A 22,146-nucleotide genomic window follows, 5' to 3' on the forward strand; every position below is an offset into this window, starting at 1 on the left:
GAGAAATCTGGTACTGTTTTGATTGGAAAAATAGAAAGGTATTGATCAAATTATATCATGTTAAATGTGTCAGTTTCAAATATATTGGTTCTGATTTTTTTGGCTTTCTATACAACTTCACATAAACCCACTTAAGCTAATGCTGTACTAGTTTGAGATGTAGATAGTTAAAATCTGGGTTATTATGCCGCAGTACACAGTAGATTGTGCAGTTCCCAGGAAGACAAAACATTTCCAGTTTCAGCAAAATGTTAAAGGTGCAGAACACGCATAAGACAAAATAAGAAATGTACATTGCCCACATGCCTCACATTGGTGGGATGTAAATTAAAAAGTACATGATTGAAAAAATAACAGAAAAAAAATCATTTTGGTCATTCACATTGACCAAAAGAGTCATTAAAAAGAAAATGGTTATTTTCACATACAGTAAGGAAGAGGTCTTTCACAGCCATTATTTTAATTATTTATTTATTTTTTGATGATGAATAGAGAACTTGAAAAAATCCAAAAAAGGATGACTTCATTCATTTAGCCTTGTAATTTTCATTGCCAAAAGTATTTTTTATGCTGGGGGAATATAAAGTCTCCCCTGTCATTGCTCAAAAATGCAGGGAACGCCAGGAATTGTGGGCAAAACTGAAGAGTAAAAATGATTTGTGTGCTGTAATACTCCTCTTGGTCTATTTTGACTGAACTTCAGTATGATCAGATATAGTTGGGTGAATGCACTCATGATTTTCATCATGACGATGCACCACTATCTTTCTTGCCATCTCCTGGGTCTTTTAAAGGGACAGGCACCCTTTACGCTGCCTCTCATCTCCTCTTCTCTCTTTCTGTGCATTTTTTCCCTCCAAAGCAGCGCTTCAGTGTGTTCATCCATGCAGTGATGTGAGGCTAAGCTGCACGTGAGGCTGAGAAGAGTAGCTCGCCTTTTACACACGTTTGATTAGGTTGGATTCCTTATGTAATGTAGATTTTTTCAAAGGCTTGAAAATATATGTCACAGGCGCACCACGGGCAATGCAGTGCAGAGCATTTATTAGTCACTCAGACACACACACACACACAGAGGCGTGCACACACTCACTCTGTAGCTCCTGCAAAGATCTGCCTGCCTTGGCAATGCTGTTTCTGACTGATAACGATGCAGTTCTGCAGAAAGGTGCTTTGCCAGCCCTGTAGTGCCAGAGTCACTTCACCAGAGGAGGACATGGAATACAAGATGGGGAGCTGCATCGGAATCTCACACAGACAGGTAAACAGAGAAGAAGGAGCATGCTTCCTGCAGTGTAACATCAAAGCCTGTGTGCCTGAGCAGAGAGAGCGCACAAGAAGAGACAATACACATTTTAATGGTCAACGGCTGAGTCTTTGCTCAGGCAAAAAGGCAGAGAGAGAGAGAGAGAGAGAAGGTGTACAGTAGTGTTGGAGGAGGGGTGACGTCAGCAGGGGAAAAGAAGCAGTGGAGATGGAGAGCAAGGGGGTGATGGAGGGAGGAGCTGAGTATAATAGCAAGGGGGTGATGCTGATTGTTGTGAAGGCAGATGGATGGATGGATGGGAGGAGGGGGGGAAGGAGGTTGAAAAATCCCGGAGTGAATGGATGGTATGCAGGGATTAGATCCATTTAGGCAAACGTCCAAATGACATGTTTGATGAGATTGTGCTGTGATGTCACTCAGAAACAGAGCTGATCAAATCTGTGTTATTTATAGTGATGATAATAAGCCTGCTGTCTTCACAGATTGGGCACGCAGCTGAAGCTGGCTTGTGCTGAAGGCAGATAAAGAGGACCCAAAATACATTTCAAACCCTCTGTAGTCAAAATCAGCTAATTCTGATCGCGTCAATACTTTGTTGTGGTATGTTACCGCAGGCTTGTGGTGTGTAAGTGTGTGTTTGACTGTTGTCCTTAAATGTCAATCACTATCAAATCTAGAGACACTGCAAGGGCAGATGGGAGGTACAGTAAGAGTGTCAGGAGGATGAAGATGTTAAATAAAGGGAGCTTTGCAGATTTTGAAGGAAAGCTACAGGTGGGATGAATATTCATACAACATCTGCAGCCCTCTACATGATCCACCCAGGAGCTAGGAGGTCAGAAACCTTGTCCTTCCCACATACCCATTTGTTTACAGTGGTGCCTCAGAGCTAGTGTCCCCTCCAGCTGACTGCCAGACCTCCTGTGCCTGTCAGAGCAGGTGACCCCCCCCCGCCCCCCGCCCCTCCCCTCGCGCTACTACCACCACCCTGAGCTGACATGGCTCCCCCAGCTCTAGTTCAGTGTCCTTCCCTCCCTCCCCTCAGCCCTGTCCCCACTTCTCCTCCTCCTGTCCTGCGTCCACCTCAACCACCCACCTATCAGCCCCCTCTCGCACTGCGTCCTCTCCACCCACTTTACCGTGCGATGCAAAAAATAGCAACAGAGAGGCAGGGGCTCCTCAGAGGACAGGACAGGCACAAATATTGGCCTTGAATCCGACAGTAAACACAGACTGGAAGGGTTTGTCAAAAGTTTGAGAGCAGACACTGTGTGGAAAAAAATCTCTTGTTTGCAGTGGTGAGTAGATAATGAACTGTGGCATTGGCAGAGTTTTTGTTTTCTTGAGTTTCTTCAGTATCAAAATATGAATTTGGAGGGGAAAATGGTAAAGGATAGGATTGTTTAAGCTTGGCAGAAAATCTGTCTGACTGTGTTTTGGTCTCGTCAACATCTCTTTAGATATGGTTTGATGGTTTCAGTGTATTTACTGTATTTGCCTCGGCCAGGTGGATAAACATGCAAATCACAACTACCTTGCTGAATTTCGTTATGTATATTATGCATATTATCTTAGAAACATGTTATTCTATTCTATTAGACATTATATTAGAAATACATGTTCTGTTTACCTCGGTGGTTGAGTTGTTGGTGTGTTTTTGTGCCAGTGGAGGGAGGGGTCACAAAGGGGGCAGGAAACAGTAACCTCATCCTGTAGGTGTCTAAGCAGAGACATCCAAACCCAAGAGCTTAAAAGATGGCTCATGTTGAGTGATGGACAGATAACTGATGAGGTGAAAAGAGACCTGGCAATCATCTAATCATATGATTTGCCCCAGTGCTTTCTGTGCTGCCAAAAAGCTCAGAAACACTGCCGCCAGTTAAAGTGCACACGCGTACACACTGCGAAGGCTGAAATTACACCCCATTCACACAAATAGCAAGTAGACAGGCGTGGGGGAAGAGTTGCCACACCATAGAACACATAATAATTAAGTTGTGAGGGGAAATAAGGATATTCATTTTCTCATGCTCACACTTTAATCAGTGTGGAACAAAAAACTGAATTAATGTTTCACATTGCACACACATAACTGGGATTTAAAGCCTCTACATTTTGTCAGGGAATCTGGTGTGCATGACAAATTGTGCACAAGACTGGAATAAAGTCTAACAGCAGTGGACACGGCAGATCTCTATTTATAAAGTCTTGCAATTCAGGTCAGTGCTTTCTGACTAAACAGAGCTACCGTACAGTCCCTGCAGTCATATGAGGAATGCACACACGGTCTCTCTGTAGTATGAGTGTTTATAGCTGAGCACAATATACGTACAATGAGGAAATGTCACTGTGAGAGTACAGAAAGGTGAATGTCAAAAAATATTTGATATGCTCATGAATGTGGCTTTAAAACCAGTTTATGGTTGATTTGTTGCTGAACTTCTCTTGAATTATTTCAAATGTCTTTTCTTGATACAATATACTGTATATAATTATGCCAAACAGAATTATTAGTATAATTTGTATAATAACTGGATATTTTTTATGTCTGGGCCGTACCTTGTGTTCGCTAACAGGCTGAACAGTGCTGGAAGCCAAGAGACACTACAATCTGTTATTTATCACATGAGGATTACTTTACGGGATTACCCAGCCTCAGTCACTATGTCAGTGTCCGATCACATCACATCCACATGTACAAAGTGACAATGTGTATGTGTAATATTTTAAACATAAAGTTGTTTTTATTCTTGGAGGCGATGCCATTGGTTTGATATCACCTGAGACCAGAGTGGCTCTGCTGCTCAACAGTGCTGAATTGTTGAATTTCTCCAATATGCCAGAACTCTAAAATCAACTCCTATAATCACATGACAGTCTTTGCATTACTGAATATTCTTTTTCTCTTGCTTTTAAGCCCTCATCAGCCGAGGTAAAGCCTGCACTTTGGTCCCAGAGGGAGGTCTTGCATCACAAGCCCCTAATCTCTAAAATAACATACACACTTACTATTCTCTCTCTCTCTCTTTGCTAGTTCAACCTCATACCACAGACCTCTAATCCTCCACTGAGGGACCACAGCTCCCCTGCACATTTTGTGGTTGTATGCTGATGGTCCTTCTGTGCTATGGTGTCTTTCAGCCAGCTGATGTGAGAGGCTGTTGGTTTGGGCAGTTGTCGCCCTGCAGCCGGATGAGCCATGGGGAACGAGAACAGCACAACTGAGGTGTTGGTAAGGGCAAGCCTAATGGCATTGGATGGCTGGAATTGCTATACTCACTGCCCCCAGTGCTGCTACATACCTTGAAGTCTTTCATGCACGGAGGACTAACAACTAACAACACTTTACTTGCATGATTACTAACTGCTGGCTTCAGTAAAACACACAGGATGTGCGTGGAGCTTTGTGTGCACTGTCATGCTTAATTGAGGCTTGTCTAAGCATTTTAGATAACACTCCTTGGATTATGTAGCGGTTAACTGTTGTAAAGCAGAGGTTAAAATAAATATTTGATGTTTAAGCTATGGCTCTGACAATATCAGTCTTCATTTGTGTTCACTGCTATGCACCCTGCTCCTTCCAAGCTTTGGTTTCTTTCTGGACTTTATTAAAACCATCATTTCTTTGATGGTTTCCAAGTTTTTGCTTCTTTTCTAATAGGCCCAATGCCTATCCACTGTTTGTAGAGCTATTGATGCAATTAACTCTGATTTTTGCTGCAAGTACTTGTGCTATTTTCAGAAGAGCAGTTACAAAAAAGACAGGCATTTCCACATGTGACTAGAGCACTTCAGCTGTGGAATTCAGGATTATTTTAATAGGATTAACATAAACATTTGTCTCATGAGCTATAGAGGCCCCTAACCATAAGGTACGATTGGAGAGTGGGGTTTGCTTTGTTTCAAAAAACAATGGTGGTTTTGTTTTCAGTGTGTTAATGCATACCTCTACTACTAAATTCTGTCGGTTTGCCCCTTTAAGATCCCTTGTTAAACTGTTTCATTCCCCCTTACAGCCAGAAGAGGGCGCTTCAGAAAATTTTGTTCTGTTTCCACCTCAGGAAAATGAGAATGACTCCTTGAAGGTACAATATGTGTGTGCGTGTGTATGTGAGAGAGAAAAATTAGCTTGTATTCACTAGTGAGATATGTTGTGCGTCTTTTCAGGTTGCTGCTGTTAATTTTAAACTCAAAATCAGCTGCTGTATCTAAAATGTATCTTTAAACTCAATTAGAAAATGATGCAGGAAGGACACAGTCATGTTCTTGCTGCAATCTTTTTTTCATTGCGACCCAAGAAATCAACATTCCTCTGTTTAGTCTATGTGAAATGCCCTCATACTTCAACTATTTTAAGCAAAGCAATCATGCTTTCAGTTCTAGCTTGTAAAGTGACACACAGTGGAAATAAACAGATTTCCAACATCTCATTCCATTCACATTCACGTCAGCGTCACATCAGGCAGCACATTTGTTTGGCTATACATGTGTGCTGTGATGAAGCGGTTAGATGTAGTTTATTTTCATTCCCCTTGACATCATACTCAAATGTGCATGACATTGCAAAATGTATCCTCCTGAGGCATTTAGTTCCATCGCCATATACTGCTCTTATCTGATTGTGTGGGTTTGTATTGTCTTAGTTTTTCAGGAGAATGTCAAACATAAGAAAACTTAAACATACACTAACCAGCTGAAAATACCCAGTGATCTAATAGTGTGTTTCTGACCAGAGGACCGGTCACTGGCTTTAAATGGTGAAGCGTGTGTAAATTAGAGGGTCATGGGGGGAACGCTGCTGTCATGTCCATCTACTGTTGATGATGTCAAACACTTAGTTGGCAACACTGAGAGGTCAAAACAGCACGAGGGAGGAGCTTTTATTATGATGCAGGAGGATGGTGTTTCTGTTTGTATGAAGCTTCTTGGAGTGTAACCTGATCCCCTCTCAGGGGGTCACCGCAGCCCCGACCCTTGGCCTAATTCCCAGCATTCACCTGCAGAGGCACTATCAGTCAGCCAGTGCAACCAGCCAGAAGACACAGCAAGGGAGAGGGGAGGGGAGGAGGCCGGAGCAGAGGTGGATAGGGAAGGACAGAAAGAGGAGAGGAGGGAGAAGGGAGATAGAAGAGTAGGAGGAGGGGATAGAGTGAAAGCTGAGTGGAAAGAGTTTACAGTAGAGGGGGAGGAGAATTCTTAGCACTTCCCTGTGACCAGCCCATAGTCAAGTCAGTCAGTCTCAGCAGCAGTGTTTGTCAGTGTGTGGTAGTGTAGTGTTTCTAGACTCCACACACACACGCACACATGCGCACACACACATTGCAAGAGCCTGAGGAGCTTCATGGAAATTTAACAGGGGAGCGGCAGAAACAGAGGAAGAGGACAGGACTGTGGAGAGGAGGAGAGAAGGGGAGGAGGAAGTTAGCTGAGTCAGAACAGGAGAGGAGGAGAGGGAGCGTCAGCAGCATGTGTTGCAGCATGTTTGTGTTGTCGCCTGCCCTCTTCAAAACACAGTGCCCTGCAGAGGCTGCCTGTACAGTGAGGAAAGTAGAAGGGTAGCAGAGGAGCTGCACTGCACTGTAGAGTCACCTTCAACACAGTGGAGCACACTGCTGGGTAAGTGCAACATACTGTGGAGATGGTGTGATGAAACTCAAGGAGAGAGGTGTACTGTGTTACACAAGGAAGTGGTCTGGATAGGGGCATGTTGAATCTGTTAATGTCTCTGTTTGTAACTGACTGTTCAAGTGAGGGCCTGTTCCTGCTTTGACACTGTTCTGTCTGTCTTTACAGTAGTCATGTGTAAAGCATTAAAGTTTTACTAGCACATGGGCACCGACATGTTGAATTAACACTAAGTATTACTTACTGACTTTTGGACAAGTGGCAGTCTCCAGGCAACCTAAGTTTGCTTTCTGTTTTGTTCTTTTGGGTTAATTAATAACAGGCAGCGGTGGGGGTCAAACTGACTGAAACAACAGCTGTGGTTTTCCACCTCAACGTGTTAAAAAATGGTTACAGGTAACCTCACTGATGACCTTTTAAAAGGCAGATAATATGGCTATAAACTTGGTTTTACCTCTTCACCTGGTGCTGTTCCTTGTCATTCTGTTTAAAATTTTCTGAGTGGATATTAGGGGCTAGTATGTTTTACACATCACACTTTCACAGTTTGCAGTGAGCCATTAGCTGGTCTTCATGACAAGGTGAGAGTTTAGACAGGAAACAGGAAACCAATACACGTCAACATACAGATATTTCATGCTAGTACTGTGTTCATCTCTGCATGCGTAACTCCTAATGTGTAGAAGAATTTTAAATTAATTTTATTATGTAACATTAATACAGAAAATAGCTAAAAAAGGGAGATCAAATGCATCCGGAGTGACACACTTACTTCCAACTGCGCTTTTTTAGGATCACTTTCTTTCACTCTGCAGTTCTTAAATGTTTCATGTTCTCATGGGTTTTTTTTCAGCGTGTGACCAGATTTCTTTTGAAAAAGAGGCTTGTTGGTAGCTGGAGTAGTCTAAAAAAGTTCATTTAAAAATAATAAGAATGTGGCTCAAGCTATGCATATGCAGATGTGAGGAGAGTGGCTACAGAATTAGCTAACTGCTTGTAAATAGAGCTTTAACGTTGGTGAAGTACAGTCGGCATCTTTTTATAACAGATCATTTGGGCAGCACTAATATTTGTGGGAAAGAAAAAGAGAGTTTCCATCTGAATGTGTGTTACACTAAGGAGACTCTTTGTAGTGGTAACACAGGTGAGGCCAGTGACTCAGAGCCTCGTCACTGAACACAGCTCCACGTGTTAATGTGTCTCCAATATCCACATCCAGTAACTACACCACTGTGTTGAAACTAGAGCAAAACCTCATGAAATGGCACTTCACTTCATCTGGAATGAAGAATGCAACATTTGATTGTTTTAAACTCACATCATTTTATGCAAATTTGGCTTGAAAAACTTTTCCTGCATTCACCTTTTAACAAAAGCCTAAATGCAAGAGCTATTGTAAAAGGATAAAAACAGTAACACAAATGTATGATAGGAAAGAACTATTCTATTCAGTCTGGTCTCCAAAGATGTGTTTTAAAGAATTGGTTTCCTCATTGTCTGTGCTTGAGCCACCTCTGCTAGTGTGCAACCATGCTGTCTACAACTGGCTCATAAATAATGAATGAGTGGATTCAGTTCAGAATCTCAGCCCATCCTCAATAGACAACATCACCACTGTCAAAGTGTATGTGTCTGCACTCACACTGTTGAATCAACTCATGTCCTACTAAAAACAGGATCTCTTTTTGTAAGAAACAGTTCAGTTACACATGTTCCTGACATATTGAATTTTACCAGGCTGCATTATATCTGTACATGTTTGTATGTGTTTCATATTTATATTTTATGTCAGTTTACATCTGATTGGGTGAAATAAGGAAAAACCTTTGGCGTCTGTAAACTGAGTCTACATGGTGGATCCACAGTTTTCTGTCATGAGGGCAATGTTGCTGCAACATGACACCACACCCAAGTGTTGTGGTGAGTGGCTGTGGTTGAACTTCAGACTCAAGAAAGAGTATTTTGCCAAGTGCTACAGCAGGTATTGTCTACATGTAAGCTTTCAATCCACATGAGATCACACTTTGAACACATTCTTTACAGGGGTTTTTTTCTTCAGAAAAGTGAATGGTGGAGTTTTTTTTTTTTTTTTCAAGTTAAAGTGACGAATTAAAGTCTGAAAACGGCATATAAATAATCCACTGTAGACAATGATTAAACCATGTACATGTCTGATTATATCTGTCACAGTCCAGAAGGACTGTTTTATCTTCAATCATTATTCTCACTCACCCTGTAAAATTTTACTCACTCAGGCAAAAAAAAAAAGTCCCAGACTTCCTTAAGAGGTGCCTCTGGCTACCTAAGGGAAAAAACAGACTGTAATGACCATATATTCATTTAATTAAGGTGCTTTTTCCTTCTGGAATAATAGTTAGGTGAGACTTAAGAGCAGAGTGTAAACAAAGCTGCAGGCATCCGGCCTGTGAAGTGAGCCTAACATAAATCCTAAACTTTATTGCTAGATATAATCCTTTAATGCAACTAATAGCATAAGAAAAGCCAGTTGAGAGACAAAGTCAAGGTTTAAGTAGAGGCAGTCAGGCAGTCAGTATGACCTTTGCATTACTATACAAACAATGCCTCTTATTAAAGAGATTAATACATGGGTGGAGTTATTTGTTCATCTTGTTTGGCTTTGAGCATTAATCTGTAGATGTTCCAGTGTTTGTTTACAACATGCTCAGACTTGTTTATACGTAACCATCATGTAGCTAACCATGAATGTGTCTCACTGTCCCACAGTCTGAAGCTTACACCGAGAGTTTGACCCAGAGGGACGACAGAGCGCATCTGACTGAACCCTCCACCAGCCAGCAGAGTCTGCTGTCTCAACCAGTGCTCCCAGAAGTTCCAGTCATCACTGGAGTGGAGGAGAGCAGAAGTGAAGCTGGAGACCAGGAGGACATAGACGAGCTTGAGTTTCCTCATGACCTGCTGCCCAGTCTAGACTTCAGCAGTGAGCTCAACATCTGGGAATCTTCGCTGGGGTAAGTTTGGTGTTACACATGCAAACACACATGCACACACTATTATACAGGTAATAACTATAATAACTTTCACAGTTCCTCCACCCACACACCATCATCACAGAAACAAGAAAGACAAGTTCTTGCTTGGTTTTTAGAGACTGTTTCAGTTCTGAAGAAATAAAATCAGTTAAATAACTACGGCTGTTTTTATTCCCTGTCTACTTCCAAAAACAATACAGTAGGAAGTGTAAAACCATTAGGTGTACTTTCTTTAAATGGGTCCACAAATAACAACATACTCACTTTTTGTTCTCACCTTATATCATTAACTATTTTGTTTTTTAAGTTTATTTAAAAGTGTTTTTTTCCCCAAAGCTTTTTATTTAACAAAAAAAAAGTGTGCAGTTTTTATCAGTTCACACACCTTCCATACATTTCTTTTCCGCTCCTATTCAGGGTTACTGTGCAACTAGAGCATCTCCCAGCATGCACTGACAAAGCATTGAGAGACAATCACAAAGTCTAAACTTGATTAAACATGCCTACTGTGCGAGTATTTGTGACATAAGCAGTCTATCATACTTTTAATGTTTATATTAGCAAGGTTGTTTTTCAAGGAGGTAAAACACTAATGATAGTGTAGTGATTAGATGAACCAGCCTGGAAAATGCACATTCAGGATCAATAAACTAACATATTATTGTCACGTTACTGTATAGTCATGTTTTGGACATTTATTTATACTTGATTTATACCCTTACAAGAGCAACAATTAAGTGAAGGTGAAATATAATAGATATTGATCTGTTGTGTGAACGTGTCTGTGTGTGTGTATGTGTGCGTTGGTGTTGTGGGTTTGTGTTAGCAGAACTCAAACTAGCTCAGGTGAGAGGAAATGTGAGCAGGTGAACCCCCTGCTGGCTGGCTTGCAGCATCACATGGAAGTCAGTCGACCACTGGTGGTTCTAGACAGGTATCACAAAGACTTAGCATGATGCGGGATAGAGAGTGTCTGCGTGTGTGGTCAGCACGGCAGCAGTAGGTTGGATGATGGAGACTAAAATCAGGGAGCATGGAGTGAAACAAAAAGATGACAAAATGTTGCTTACTTATACTTGAGCGTGACAGATATTGCTCCTGTATGGATGTTGTTTGTCGAGGCAGACCTGGCTTGGGGTGTGTGTGATGTGTGTGGGCTGTTTTTTTCATGCTTGGATGAATTAACTGCAAACTGACTTTATGTTCTGCCTCAAGTGTTGCCTGGATTCTGCTTTTGTCTGAGTGCTTAGGTTAATTGCACAACTTTGCCTAAAGCCTCAGTGTGTTTTTTTCTGTCTGGCTCATTTCAACTGTATAATTACTATCACTTTATGATAATATGTGAAAGTGTGAATTTAGAGTAGTGTGCAGAGTTTCACTGTATTAACTAAAAATGCTCACTGTCAAAACAGAAAAACAAACAAACATAAAGTGGCACCTTTTCAATCAAAATACTCCAGAATAGCAGCACATCTACAGTTTTAGATGTAATGTAATAAATGTGTTACTGCACGAAAAATCTGATCTCAGGCCTCAGGTAGGCAGTCAACAGCTTGTTGAATTGCAAAACTTTATCCCAGCAGTAGGCAGTTGAGTCTATTTTGCTGCTCTTCCTTTCAATAGGGAGAGCTAACTGAATTAGATGCAGATTTGTGTCAGAGAGGCTAGTGAGTAAGGTGAGTGAGTAGGATGCTGCCAGGGCAGAGGATGTGTTTATAAGGAAATGACAGAGCCTTTATGGAGCAATCATGTGAGACTGTATTAACCGGTCACCTGCATTGTCTTAAAGGCATTTTTGTTGCTCACTTTTTAATTTGCACCTTGGTATGAATAATGACTTTGGCATAGTGGTTGATGCATGACTTACATGGATAGATAAGGACTGTCCTGTGTAGGGCCCTGTGTATTATATAGATTATGTATACAATAACTTAATAACAACAACGATACAGTGGGAGTACAGCTTCTAGAGGAAGTAATGATAGTGGATCTATACACTCAGAGAGGCACAGAGATATCCCACAGCAATATCCTGCACTGCTGGCTAATGGCTTAGCAATGACTCAGCATCTGATTGGCATAAGGCTGCCCTAATTGTTAAAGGCATTTATTCCAAACACTCACGTCATAACTCTAGCTGTGTACTTGTGTTTTGTAGAGCAATGACACCCCTTTAATATCTGATTTATGAGGGTTTTTTTTTTGGATGACCATTTGTTAGTTTGTTTATCTGGTGACAATTTATTACCATCCCAGTTTTCTCAAGGAAATGATAACAAGACTCTAATTATATATATATATATATATATATATATATATATATATATATATATATATATATATATATATATATATATATATATATATATATATATATATATATATATATATATATATATATATATATATATAATTAGAGTATATATATATATATATATATGTCTCATGCAACATTTACAGTTAGTTACTATACTATATGAAAATAGTCTTTTAGAATTAATAATCAAAGTACATTCATAATTTTGAATGTAATGATGGAATAGTTAGCATTGCTCAGTACATAATCACAGTACATAGTAGCCTCAGTGAAATAAATGCATTAACCATACAAAGTACTTGAATGAAACTGCTTGTATAATAAGAATATCAGACAGTCTAATTAAAATAGAGCACTGATATTTGAAGGTTGTGGGTTTGCGATAAACGTCCAGAAATTGCATTGTTATTGGAATGCTACATAGTAAATAAACCATATGTGTTGGTGTATATGAACAGACATGCATGTTCATTAACAGTCATATGTTAGAAACAGCTGGTGCTATTTTTTTTTTTGTTGTTGTTGTTGAGTGCACACCTCAGAATAGGCATCCTGAGTACAGTTGTGTGTTGTGTGTGCCTATTGTGGAGTGCAGTGTCAGAGCATGGGCTTTTGCTCCGCCAATAGCAGCACTCTGTTGCATCGTGGAATGACCAGCTGTCTGCCTGCCAGTCCAGACCCTTAACTCTGTCACCCTACCCTCGTCTCAGGCCTCACGACCCAGTTCTCACAGATGTCCAGCCTTCACTTCGGCCCACTGCCACACCTTCTCCTACACACCTGCTCATAGACCGGGAGCTGCAAGAAGCCTTCCAGGAATGTGAGGAGCAAATGGCTTCACTGGGCTTACTTCAATCCCCAGAGCCCTTGAGCACCATGCCTGAAACAGTTAATGAAAAAGAGAAGAAAACTGGAGAAGCAATGGTTAATAAGCCCAGTGAGTCATCATCACTGCCTCCAATCGTAGTCCAGCCAGGACGTAGCAACGGGGGCCATGGAAACAGGAGTGCACACGGAAACAGTGAGGCAGCAAACAGTCAGATGGATACAGTTGTGTTTAGTTTCAGGAATTACATACTGGGTACTGACAATAGCGCTGTGTCTGCAGAGACGGAGAGTAAAATAAAAACAACACAGAGCCAGGAAAAAAGACCCGAGATAAAACCAGAAAAAGAAAAAGATGAGCAAACACATTCAGAAATGGCAACGAATACAGATTTATTTAAAGAAACCCATAAAGATGCTGTGTTCAGTGAGCAGAGAGAAAATATAATGGAGGCAAATGCTGATTCTAATGCAGTCAGTCAGGAAAAAGGCACTCCAGATGGTAGTGCAGTGATTACAGAGAAAAACACTGAGGCAATAACAGAGGTTGCAGACATAAAGAAAGAAAAGCAAAGTAATGAATCCAGTATCAACACTCATATGGTTGAAAGTAGAAATGAAGATGATTCAGATAATGAAACACAAGAGTGCAGTAATCTTCATTTTAGGGGTAAAGATCCAATTATAGAGATGCAGTCAGAAAAACAGACAGAAGCAGACAGTCACCAAGAAGAGGATCACGACTCAAAAACAGACAAACAGATTCATTCACCAAGTGACCTACAGGCTGACGCCAGGAAAGACAAAAAGGCAAAGAAGAAAGAAAAAAAGAAACAAAGGAAAAAGAAAAAGATGGAGAAGAGTGCAGAGACTGAACTGAAAGCACAGACGACAGCAGCACAACCTGAAAATGATTTACAGGCGGTGCCGCTTATAAATGCAGGAAATTACACAGATTCAAAGGCAAATGCAGAATCAGTGTCCGAGGCAGACACTGAGACTGTGGTGTGTGGTGAACAGCCTGATAATGGGTTTTATTACAAGCAACAGCTGAGTCTCGGGGGAAAGCGCAGCTCTAGCCCCCCACTATCATCCTCTCATATACAGCAGGATCATCTTACTGACTTGGCCTGTTCACCTGTGTCCAGCCACACTCTTTCACAGGAGTCTCATCAGTCAGATAACCACAACCATATAGATGCCCCATGTGGCATGAATCACAGCTCAGAGGCAAGCCCACAGAGCAAGCAACATGCAACCGGAGATGTCATTAATAACCAAAATACAACCCTGACATATGTTGAAACTGCAGTTATCAATTCAGCTGCTTCTGCTGATAAGAGATCAGATGCACAAGCACACGAGGCTATAGTTACCTCAGAAGCAGAAATACACACACTGAAGAGTCGGGGCCCACTCTCCAATAGCCAAACTTGTGTGGGAGAGAGTAGCATGGAGAGTGCCCTTGAAGAGGCTTTAGTGGTGGTTGCTGCGTTGCCACTGACAACACCCACGATGCCAGAAGTGATAGAAAGCGAGGGAGAGGGAGAAAGCGTGAGGCGTGATTCACTGGAGAGAGTAGCTACTGTAGCAATCGCAGAGAGTGAAAAAGCAGTAGGAGAGAAAAATTTGGGAGAAAAAGAAAAGTGCCTCGCCACTGCAGACGGAGAGAGAGGAGGACTTATGGACAGCCTTCCTCAGCTCTCATTAGTCTTTTCACAGGAAAAATGCTCACTTGCATTCTCAGCAAAAGAGGGACAGGCTACATCTGAGAAAAGCTGCAGCAGCAAAATGCCACATAACACGGCTGAGAGTGAAACGAAGGGACCAAGAGAGTCAACTGTTCGCAGTGCAGACACAGAGATCTTCCCAGCTGAGGAGGGAGACAGAGAAAAGGAGCAAGTCCGGCTAGAAGCCTATTTCAATACTTCTCCCCTTGGGCTGCTTACTGGTCCTGATTGTCAGGATCAGAGTGCTGCGGGATTGGAGGGAGCAGGAGAGGGAGGAGGAAGAGGAGAGGAGGTGGAAGAGAAAGGAGGGCTGGCTAGAGAGCACGGTTCATTCAGCCAGCCAGAAGGCTTTGCTAGTGGGGTGTCATCAGCTGAGACTGAGACGTGTCCGCCCACCGATGTTGCCGAGTCACAGCTGAAGTCACAGAGCTGGGGTGAGTCGATCGCTACCATCACTGAGAGCATCTGTACTGAACAGGACCGTCTCTCTCCCCCCTGCCAGGAGCAGCTTGGAGCAGCTATTTCACCGCTCCCCACTCACGCCAAACAAAGCTCCTGCAATACAGACGGAGGAGCTGATATCAAACAAAATCTGATTTCAGGGGAAGCATTGTCTTCTGGACCCACATGTGGGGAGTCATTCATCACATTGACAGGGAGAAACTACAGCCAAGTCTTTCTGCCTTCAATTTCACCTCAGCCTTTGACTACTTCACAACAAATCCCAGTCGAGCAACAAGAAAGCAACAATCAACAGGTCCGGCCTGAAAGTAGCACAACAGAAGTCAGGACAGCCGAGATTGCAGCTGAAGCTCAAGCCCAGACCCAGAGCAATAGTAGCCTTGATATGTCTGGAGTGGGTATGTATGTATATAATGACAGTGGAGGTAAAAACAGAGTTCACTTTGTGGACACTGTGAAACAAGAGAGCAGTTCCTCTGTGGATGTCAGGAATATGTCGATGCCTTCGGACTGCGCCTCTTTGCCTCCATTGACGGTACATGAGAGTTTGCACTATCCTGTTGTTGAAGCCAGCTTTATTTTCAAAGATTTTCTTGGCTTTCACAAGCCAGTAATCCCCACAGAGGCAGCTCCTACCAAGAATGAACCAGCAATACAGCACTCAACTGACTTCCAAAAGCCACTGAAAGATGTTCAATTGGATAAAAAAGATACTGGGACTCAAGAGACTATGAACATAACCAGAGATCAGTTAGGTAAAGACAACTTGGAGACAGACACAGTGAATTTACAACTAGTGACCGAGGCCTCCTCAAAACCACTTCAAAGTTCTACAGAGAAGAATCAGACTGGTAATGAGGAACGTTTTGACCTTCTTCAAACCACAAAATGTGACGGTCGTGCCATCTCTGACCATTTAACAGTTGAACAGGTGTCAGCAAAGGTGCCAAAGCAAGAAGAAGTAGAAATAGAAAAGGGTGCTGTAAAGCTAAGTTTGTCGAAGGAGAAAGAGCCAGATGACCTACATGTGGAGTGTAAAGACTCAATCAAAAATGACCAGCCTCAGGAGTCACCTATAATAAGTGATGTGGAGAATGTTATTGCCAATGAAAAAGAAGGTAACCAATATCCTCCCGTTCCATGTTCTGTGCTTCCACCTGATGATGTTACCTGTAAGCCTTTAAGTGATACCTCTATCGAGCTACCTGATGGGCAGCTCTCTACTGACATTGACTCTGGTTCACTACTTGAAACTGTGACTTTAACCTGCTCAGCCTCCCTTGAGACAAAGCCCACTGACCCCAGTTGTCTGCCTCCCGCCCAGGTAGATCAGTCACCTCCTTGTGCAGTTGCTACCACAGATCCCATTAACTCTAGTAAGGAGTCGTCCGTGATTCAGTCCGCTGACCTAACAAAGGATGAATCAGTGACCTCAGAAGTGACAGCAGCTGACCAGTCGATTTCAGTTAGCGAGCAATGTGCCAGTAATTCTGCCTTTGCGATGCAGCTTCCTGGCCCGATGTTGAATCATTTGGAGTTCCTCAATGACTGTGGTGTTTCTCCTCCTGAGCAGAAAGAGAGCTGCAGTGCTGATGGTGACAGTACCTTTCTCTCCAGAGAGGTGGATAGCAACGAGAGGGGCGAAATTACACAAAAGTCTTTAGCAGAGGATCTGGAGCACAGTGATGTCAATGTTAAAGCAGAAAAGCCACACCCAGAAGTGGAGGGTAGCAATGATCCTGCGGAGTCTTTTGTTGCACCTGATAATTCTTTTATTAATAATGAAACATTTCCATCTGACCATAAAACTACATTGTCACAAGAGGAAAGTCTGTCTCCCAAAAGTGATCCTCTTGGTGCAGTGGGTGCAGTGGCAAATAGTGGATCTGATAATGTAATTTCTCATGCCGAACCAAACTCTATTTGCATTAAACCTGTTATTTGCAAAGTATCCACTAGGGATGACCTCATAAATGCCAGCTTGCCACTTAGCTCTGACCTGCCTACCAATGAAGCTCTTGATGAAATTAAACAAGACAATATGAAAGATGAACACAAATTGGGAGATCAGACCTCTGTGCCGTTTAAAAAGGAAAAGAAAGAGCTCGAACAACCAACAATGGATAATCAAAAGGAAACAACAGACGGCAACAAGCTGCAAACAGGAAAGACAGGCACAACACCACAGCAGAGTAATGGGCCAGATAAAGAGGCTGTAGAGGAAATTGAAGACCTGCAGCGATCACATAAACATAAAGTACAAGAGACTGAATCACCAATAAGGGACTTAAAGGAGACGGGAGATAGGCAGAGTGGTATTGCATCTAAAAGTGAGAAAGAGACTTCTTCCTTATCGTCCGACAGACCTGCAGTGTCATCCGAGGACATGCTTTGTGCTGAGGTAGAGTCTGGTAGTGAAAGTCAGACTGTTTATGGACACAGTTTACGCCAAACTCTGACAGTAACACAGGAGCACACTTCTGACAGGGACACAGCACCACATGATTTGAGTGCAGATCCTGGCCAATCACAGTCCACACAAGATCCAAACAGTTTTGCGCAGCAACAGGAGCAACAGCAGCCGCGTCAAGAATCCAGACAACCCACAGAGGAATTGTCAGGTGGTTGTCTGGAGGGACACAAGGGGGGAGAAAAAACTAATAGTCAGATCAGCAAGACCCAAGCACTGGTTCCAGTGGTAAAAGAGGTAGCAGAGGGAGGGGACAAATCTGTTGGGAGATTGCGTCAGTCAGGAAGCAGGGATGAGTTGACATGCGATGACAGCAGTGGCAATAATCAAGGGATAAGTGTAGAGAAAGGCAAAGAAGAGGGAGCGCAGGCAGTACCAGGCGTTGACAGGGTTTATGTGCCGTCTCCTCTTGCCTGTGATTTAAACCAGAGTGGAAGGGCGGCTGAGAGAAATGCCTTAGCTGACATAGGAATAGTAACTGCTCACACTCATGTAGGTGAGACAACACAGGAGATGGATGGGAATAAAAGCCCTGGGTTAAAGGTAGATGGGTCAGGTACAGACTTAATGCCAGACCCTGAGTTTCTGAGCGATCTGGGTGTTAAAGGTCAGCAAAAAAGCAATCTATTAGCCGCCTGTCAAGACCAACATGAGGCCTTAAAGGACAGTGTTCTCTCTGTTGAGCCTGCATCACAGGAACATGAGACTTCATCTTTAGGACTCTCTGTTTCACCAAAGGTCAGCAAAGATAGTCATGACATTCATACGGACGTTGTTCCATGTGCAAACCAGGCTGAAGAGATTCATACAAAAATATTCAGTACTCTGCCAGATCCTGTCCGGCAACCAGAAACTGTGGAAAAGTATTTCAATGCCACCCCGGCTGTGAAAAGCGAAAGTGGTGAAACTGAGGAGTGTGAAATTCAGGATACAGTGTGCAAGCCTCCTGAGCTACAATGCTCCAATAAAACCTCAGCCACACAAAGCAGCCTAGTAGTGCAAACACCCATAAAAGGCCCCAATGTAGTGGAGATCACAAAGGGTGATAAAGCAGCCCTGGACGAAGAGAAAGCTAGCAGCCAGGGGAAGGGACAAAATGAAATAAAAGTGATTAACAATGAAGCTACAGAAAAACAGGTCATAAACCTAAGTGGGAGTGCTAACGACAGCGGCTCAGGATCAGTTCAAGTTTCAGACATCAGTGAAAGTGAGGTGTCGCACAGCAGCACTGACACCACTGTTTGTCACTCTGAGGGGAGCATTGCTCTTGGGAAGGCCACCGAAAATGACAATGATACAACAGACAAGATAAAACCTCATGTTCTCACAGTCCCACCTGCTGTTTTGTCAAAGAGCCCGGAAGATGTTGCATCAACTCCTCTTGCAGCTCCTTCCCAGTCAGAGAAGCCACATGATCAGTTGTCATTGTCACAGCCTCCAGATGATATTGTGGTCACCCCCATTGTTATTGCTGGTCAGTGTGAGCCCCAAGAAAAGAATGCACACATCTCTTCTGTTGAACAAGTGTCTATGAAGGCAGAGACTGCCCAAAAGCCAGATACAAACTGGATAAGAGCTCTAAGAGATGCTGCTGCCCACTCTCAGACTGAACCCGAGAGCACAGTGGCAACGTCAAGGTAAACAGTAGAGCATGTGTGTGTTTCAAATGTGTTCATGGGGCTTTATTATATAAGGGTAAATGCCTTAAGAATTACAGATAAGAGGAGCACACACATGGGACTTCATGCTGATAAAACCATGTTTATTGCAAATAAATGCCATCAACTTAGCCAATGCATGTGTGTAAAGGGTTAGTGGAGGTCATCATGGGTTACTTCACTGATGTGTTACACAAAGTTGCACGTAAGCATCCTGTCACATATCATCTGCTCATGAACATCACAGAAAAAAAGGCAGAAGTGTGGTCTGTTGTGGGGATTTTTGCAGCATTTTCAGCAATGTCAGAACAATCAGAACCACAACTAATGAATTATAAATTAGGTCAATGAATGTCTTTATTTATATTGATATTTCCAAGGCTTGTAAATCTATGATGTTCAGCCTATTTACCAGTTTTTTAGGATTCATAGGGTTTCTTTCTTTTTTTTTTTTTAAATTTAGCATTCCAGTAACTCGAGGTCTTGTTCGGGGTGTTATTACAGAGTGTGACAATGAATATGAATGAGGAGGTAAACACAGAGCTTTACTTTGTATTGACTCGAGCTCGGGTCAGATGACTGTTGAAGTCTAATGGAAGTAATGCAGCCCTTTATATTCAACCGGTGACATCATCTGTGACATCGTCCGTGCTCTCCAGGGCACGAATGAGCCTATTCTCACACAACACACACGGCTCAACACAATGCAACAACAACAACAACAACAACACAAAAACACACACATACCTACAGTACTTTTGGACACACACTCATGCCCCCTTTTAAAGGGTAGAGGCTTCTGTGCTCACACACACATTTGTCATTTGTCAGTCATTCCTTGTGCATGTGTTGTAAACTAAACAACAATTCCCCCAACCCCCTCTTCTCTTGTATTGTTTTCGCAGACCCCTCCCATCTCTGGATTCTCCTCAACAAGAGTTTCTTACTCCGTCCGAGGAAATAGCTGCTCCACTGAGACAGGACGAGATCCCACAGTACAAACAAACAGCAGAGGAGACAACAGATATCCCACCTCTAGATGTTGTGAGGAAGCCAGTGGATCTCCCTGAACCCACCAAAAAGACAGAAGAGCTCTACGAACCGACAAAGACAACAACAGAAGAGCTCTCAGAAGTAGCAAAGAAAGTCGAGCTCTCTGAACCAACCAGGAAAGAAGATGATCTCCCAGAGGAGCTTCCACAACCAAAAGAGGATCAGGTAATTACGGAGCACCCAGCTGAGCTCCTAGAAACAGCAAAAAGCACAGAAGAACTCAGAGAACCAATCAAGAAGGAAGAGGAGTTGCCTGAACTAACAAAACATGAAGAGGAGGTAACAGAACCAACAAAGAAGACAGCAGAGCACCTAGAACCAGAGAAGAGGGCGATCAGTGACCCGCCTGAGGAGGTAGTGGAAAAACCTGAGGAGTCATTTAAAGTTCCATCTGCAGTGGCTGAATCAGTCCAGGATCCTGCTGAGGAGCTACAGGACAGTTGGTGAGTATCTTTTTGAAAGTATAAGATTAAATCATAGTCAACTACCTCAAGTGTTTAGACAGTGAAGTTGAAAAATCTGTTTTAAATTTATTTTATTGTTATGATCATGATCTGTGTTATGAAATACTGGCAACAGCAAACAAGACTAACCTCCACTCACTGTCCAGATACTTTAGCTGCTTAATGTACATGCCAGATCATTTGTTATTATCAGTGTCACATGGCCTGTGTTATGAATTGTTGTCTACAGTTTCCAGTGAAAGCCTACTTTAACTGTGTGGATAAACTTTGGAGTAATGTTTCCCTATAAGGCCGCTGCCAAGACACTGTTCTCTTTCAGAGCTCGGTCAGAGACTGGATTGAAATAACAAAACATGTCCTTGTAAACCGTAATTGAATAAAATCTAAGGATTATAGCCACTCACCATTAAAGAGAGACTGGTAAACTTGTGGTAGACTGGTTTTCCAGCACAGCAGGAAATCAGACATCAGAATGATTTGTATGTGACCTATTAGAGCTGATAGTTTCCCCAAAACTTGCCATCACAATGACCTATCAGAGATATGCTTTTGTGGGGATATATTTTGTAAAAGGGGACTCTCAGGGGGACATGTGCTTTACAGCTCAGCGGCACACTCTGCCCAGCTTGTCACACTTTTGAAATGCATTTCCATGTGCTGTGAGAGTCCCCTTGGTAGCTTTGTTTGGCTTTCAGACACCTCGAGGGCGTCTGGTACGCTGCTGCTGTCTGCAGCGGTTTAACAGTGTTGCATTGGATGAATGGGAAGGAGTCCGAGATTTGTACCGGTTGATGTAATGGCAGTGAAGCCTTTATGTTGAGTTAAATACACATAGTAAACCAGTGTGCCATTCAGTTTGACCTTGTTGTGTTTCCATGCAGGCATTCAGTATTTATTTTAGCATATTTAACAACTCTAACTTTCCATTTCTGTCATTCGTTTACTGAGAAAGATCATGTCACTTTAGAGTTCATTGTGCCAAAGTGCAGTGTGTTTCCATATTATTTACAGTGTGATGAACGCCTTCAGTGCTATTCTAATCAGATGAAATCATCACTAAAGATTTGATTTCACTTAGCTTTATTGTTTCTCAGCTTCCTCAGTTATTTATCCTATTTGTCACCTCCCTGTCATTCTCTCTCGTTGTTTGCTGCAAGCCCAGGAGCCATCTGACATGCCAGAGTAGCACTTGCCACCTGTCAGTCACAACACTTGTCCCATCACTGCTGTTGGACACATAAAGGTTTGTTCAGAGTGAGAGAGA

The 22,146-nt window shown here is 42.5% G+C and overlaps 1 protein-coding gene across 3 annotated transcripts in view; it reads left to right on the plus strand.

The window, feature by feature from the left end:
• Positions 1-4,349: 4,349 nt before the first annotated feature.
• Positions 4,350-22,146, plus strand: part of tacc2 (transforming, acidic coiled-coil containing protein 2) — a 45,706-nt gene continuing 27,909 nt past the window's right edge. For all 3 annotated transcript variants that reach the window (XM_062429904.1, XM_062429905.1, XM_062429906.1), the window contains exons 1-4: positions 4,350-4,499; positions 5,284-5,352; positions 9,638-9,882; positions 20,271-20,861. In XM_062429904.1, the coding sequence (XP_062285888.1) occupies positions 4,467-4,499; positions 5,284-5,352; positions 9,638-9,882; positions 20,271-20,861 (938 nt within the window). In that variant the 5' untranslated portion in view covers positions 4,350-4,466. The remainder of the gene's footprint in view (positions 4,500-5,283; positions 5,353-9,637; positions 9,883-20,270; positions 20,862-22,146) is intronic.

This window comes from Scomber scombrus, chromosome 12 (assembly GCF_963691925.1).
Source record: "Scomber scombrus chromosome 12, fScoSco1.1, whole genome shotgun sequence".
Lineage (NCBI taxonomy): Eukaryota > Metazoa > Chordata > Actinopteri > Scombriformes > Scombridae > Scomber > Scomber scombrus.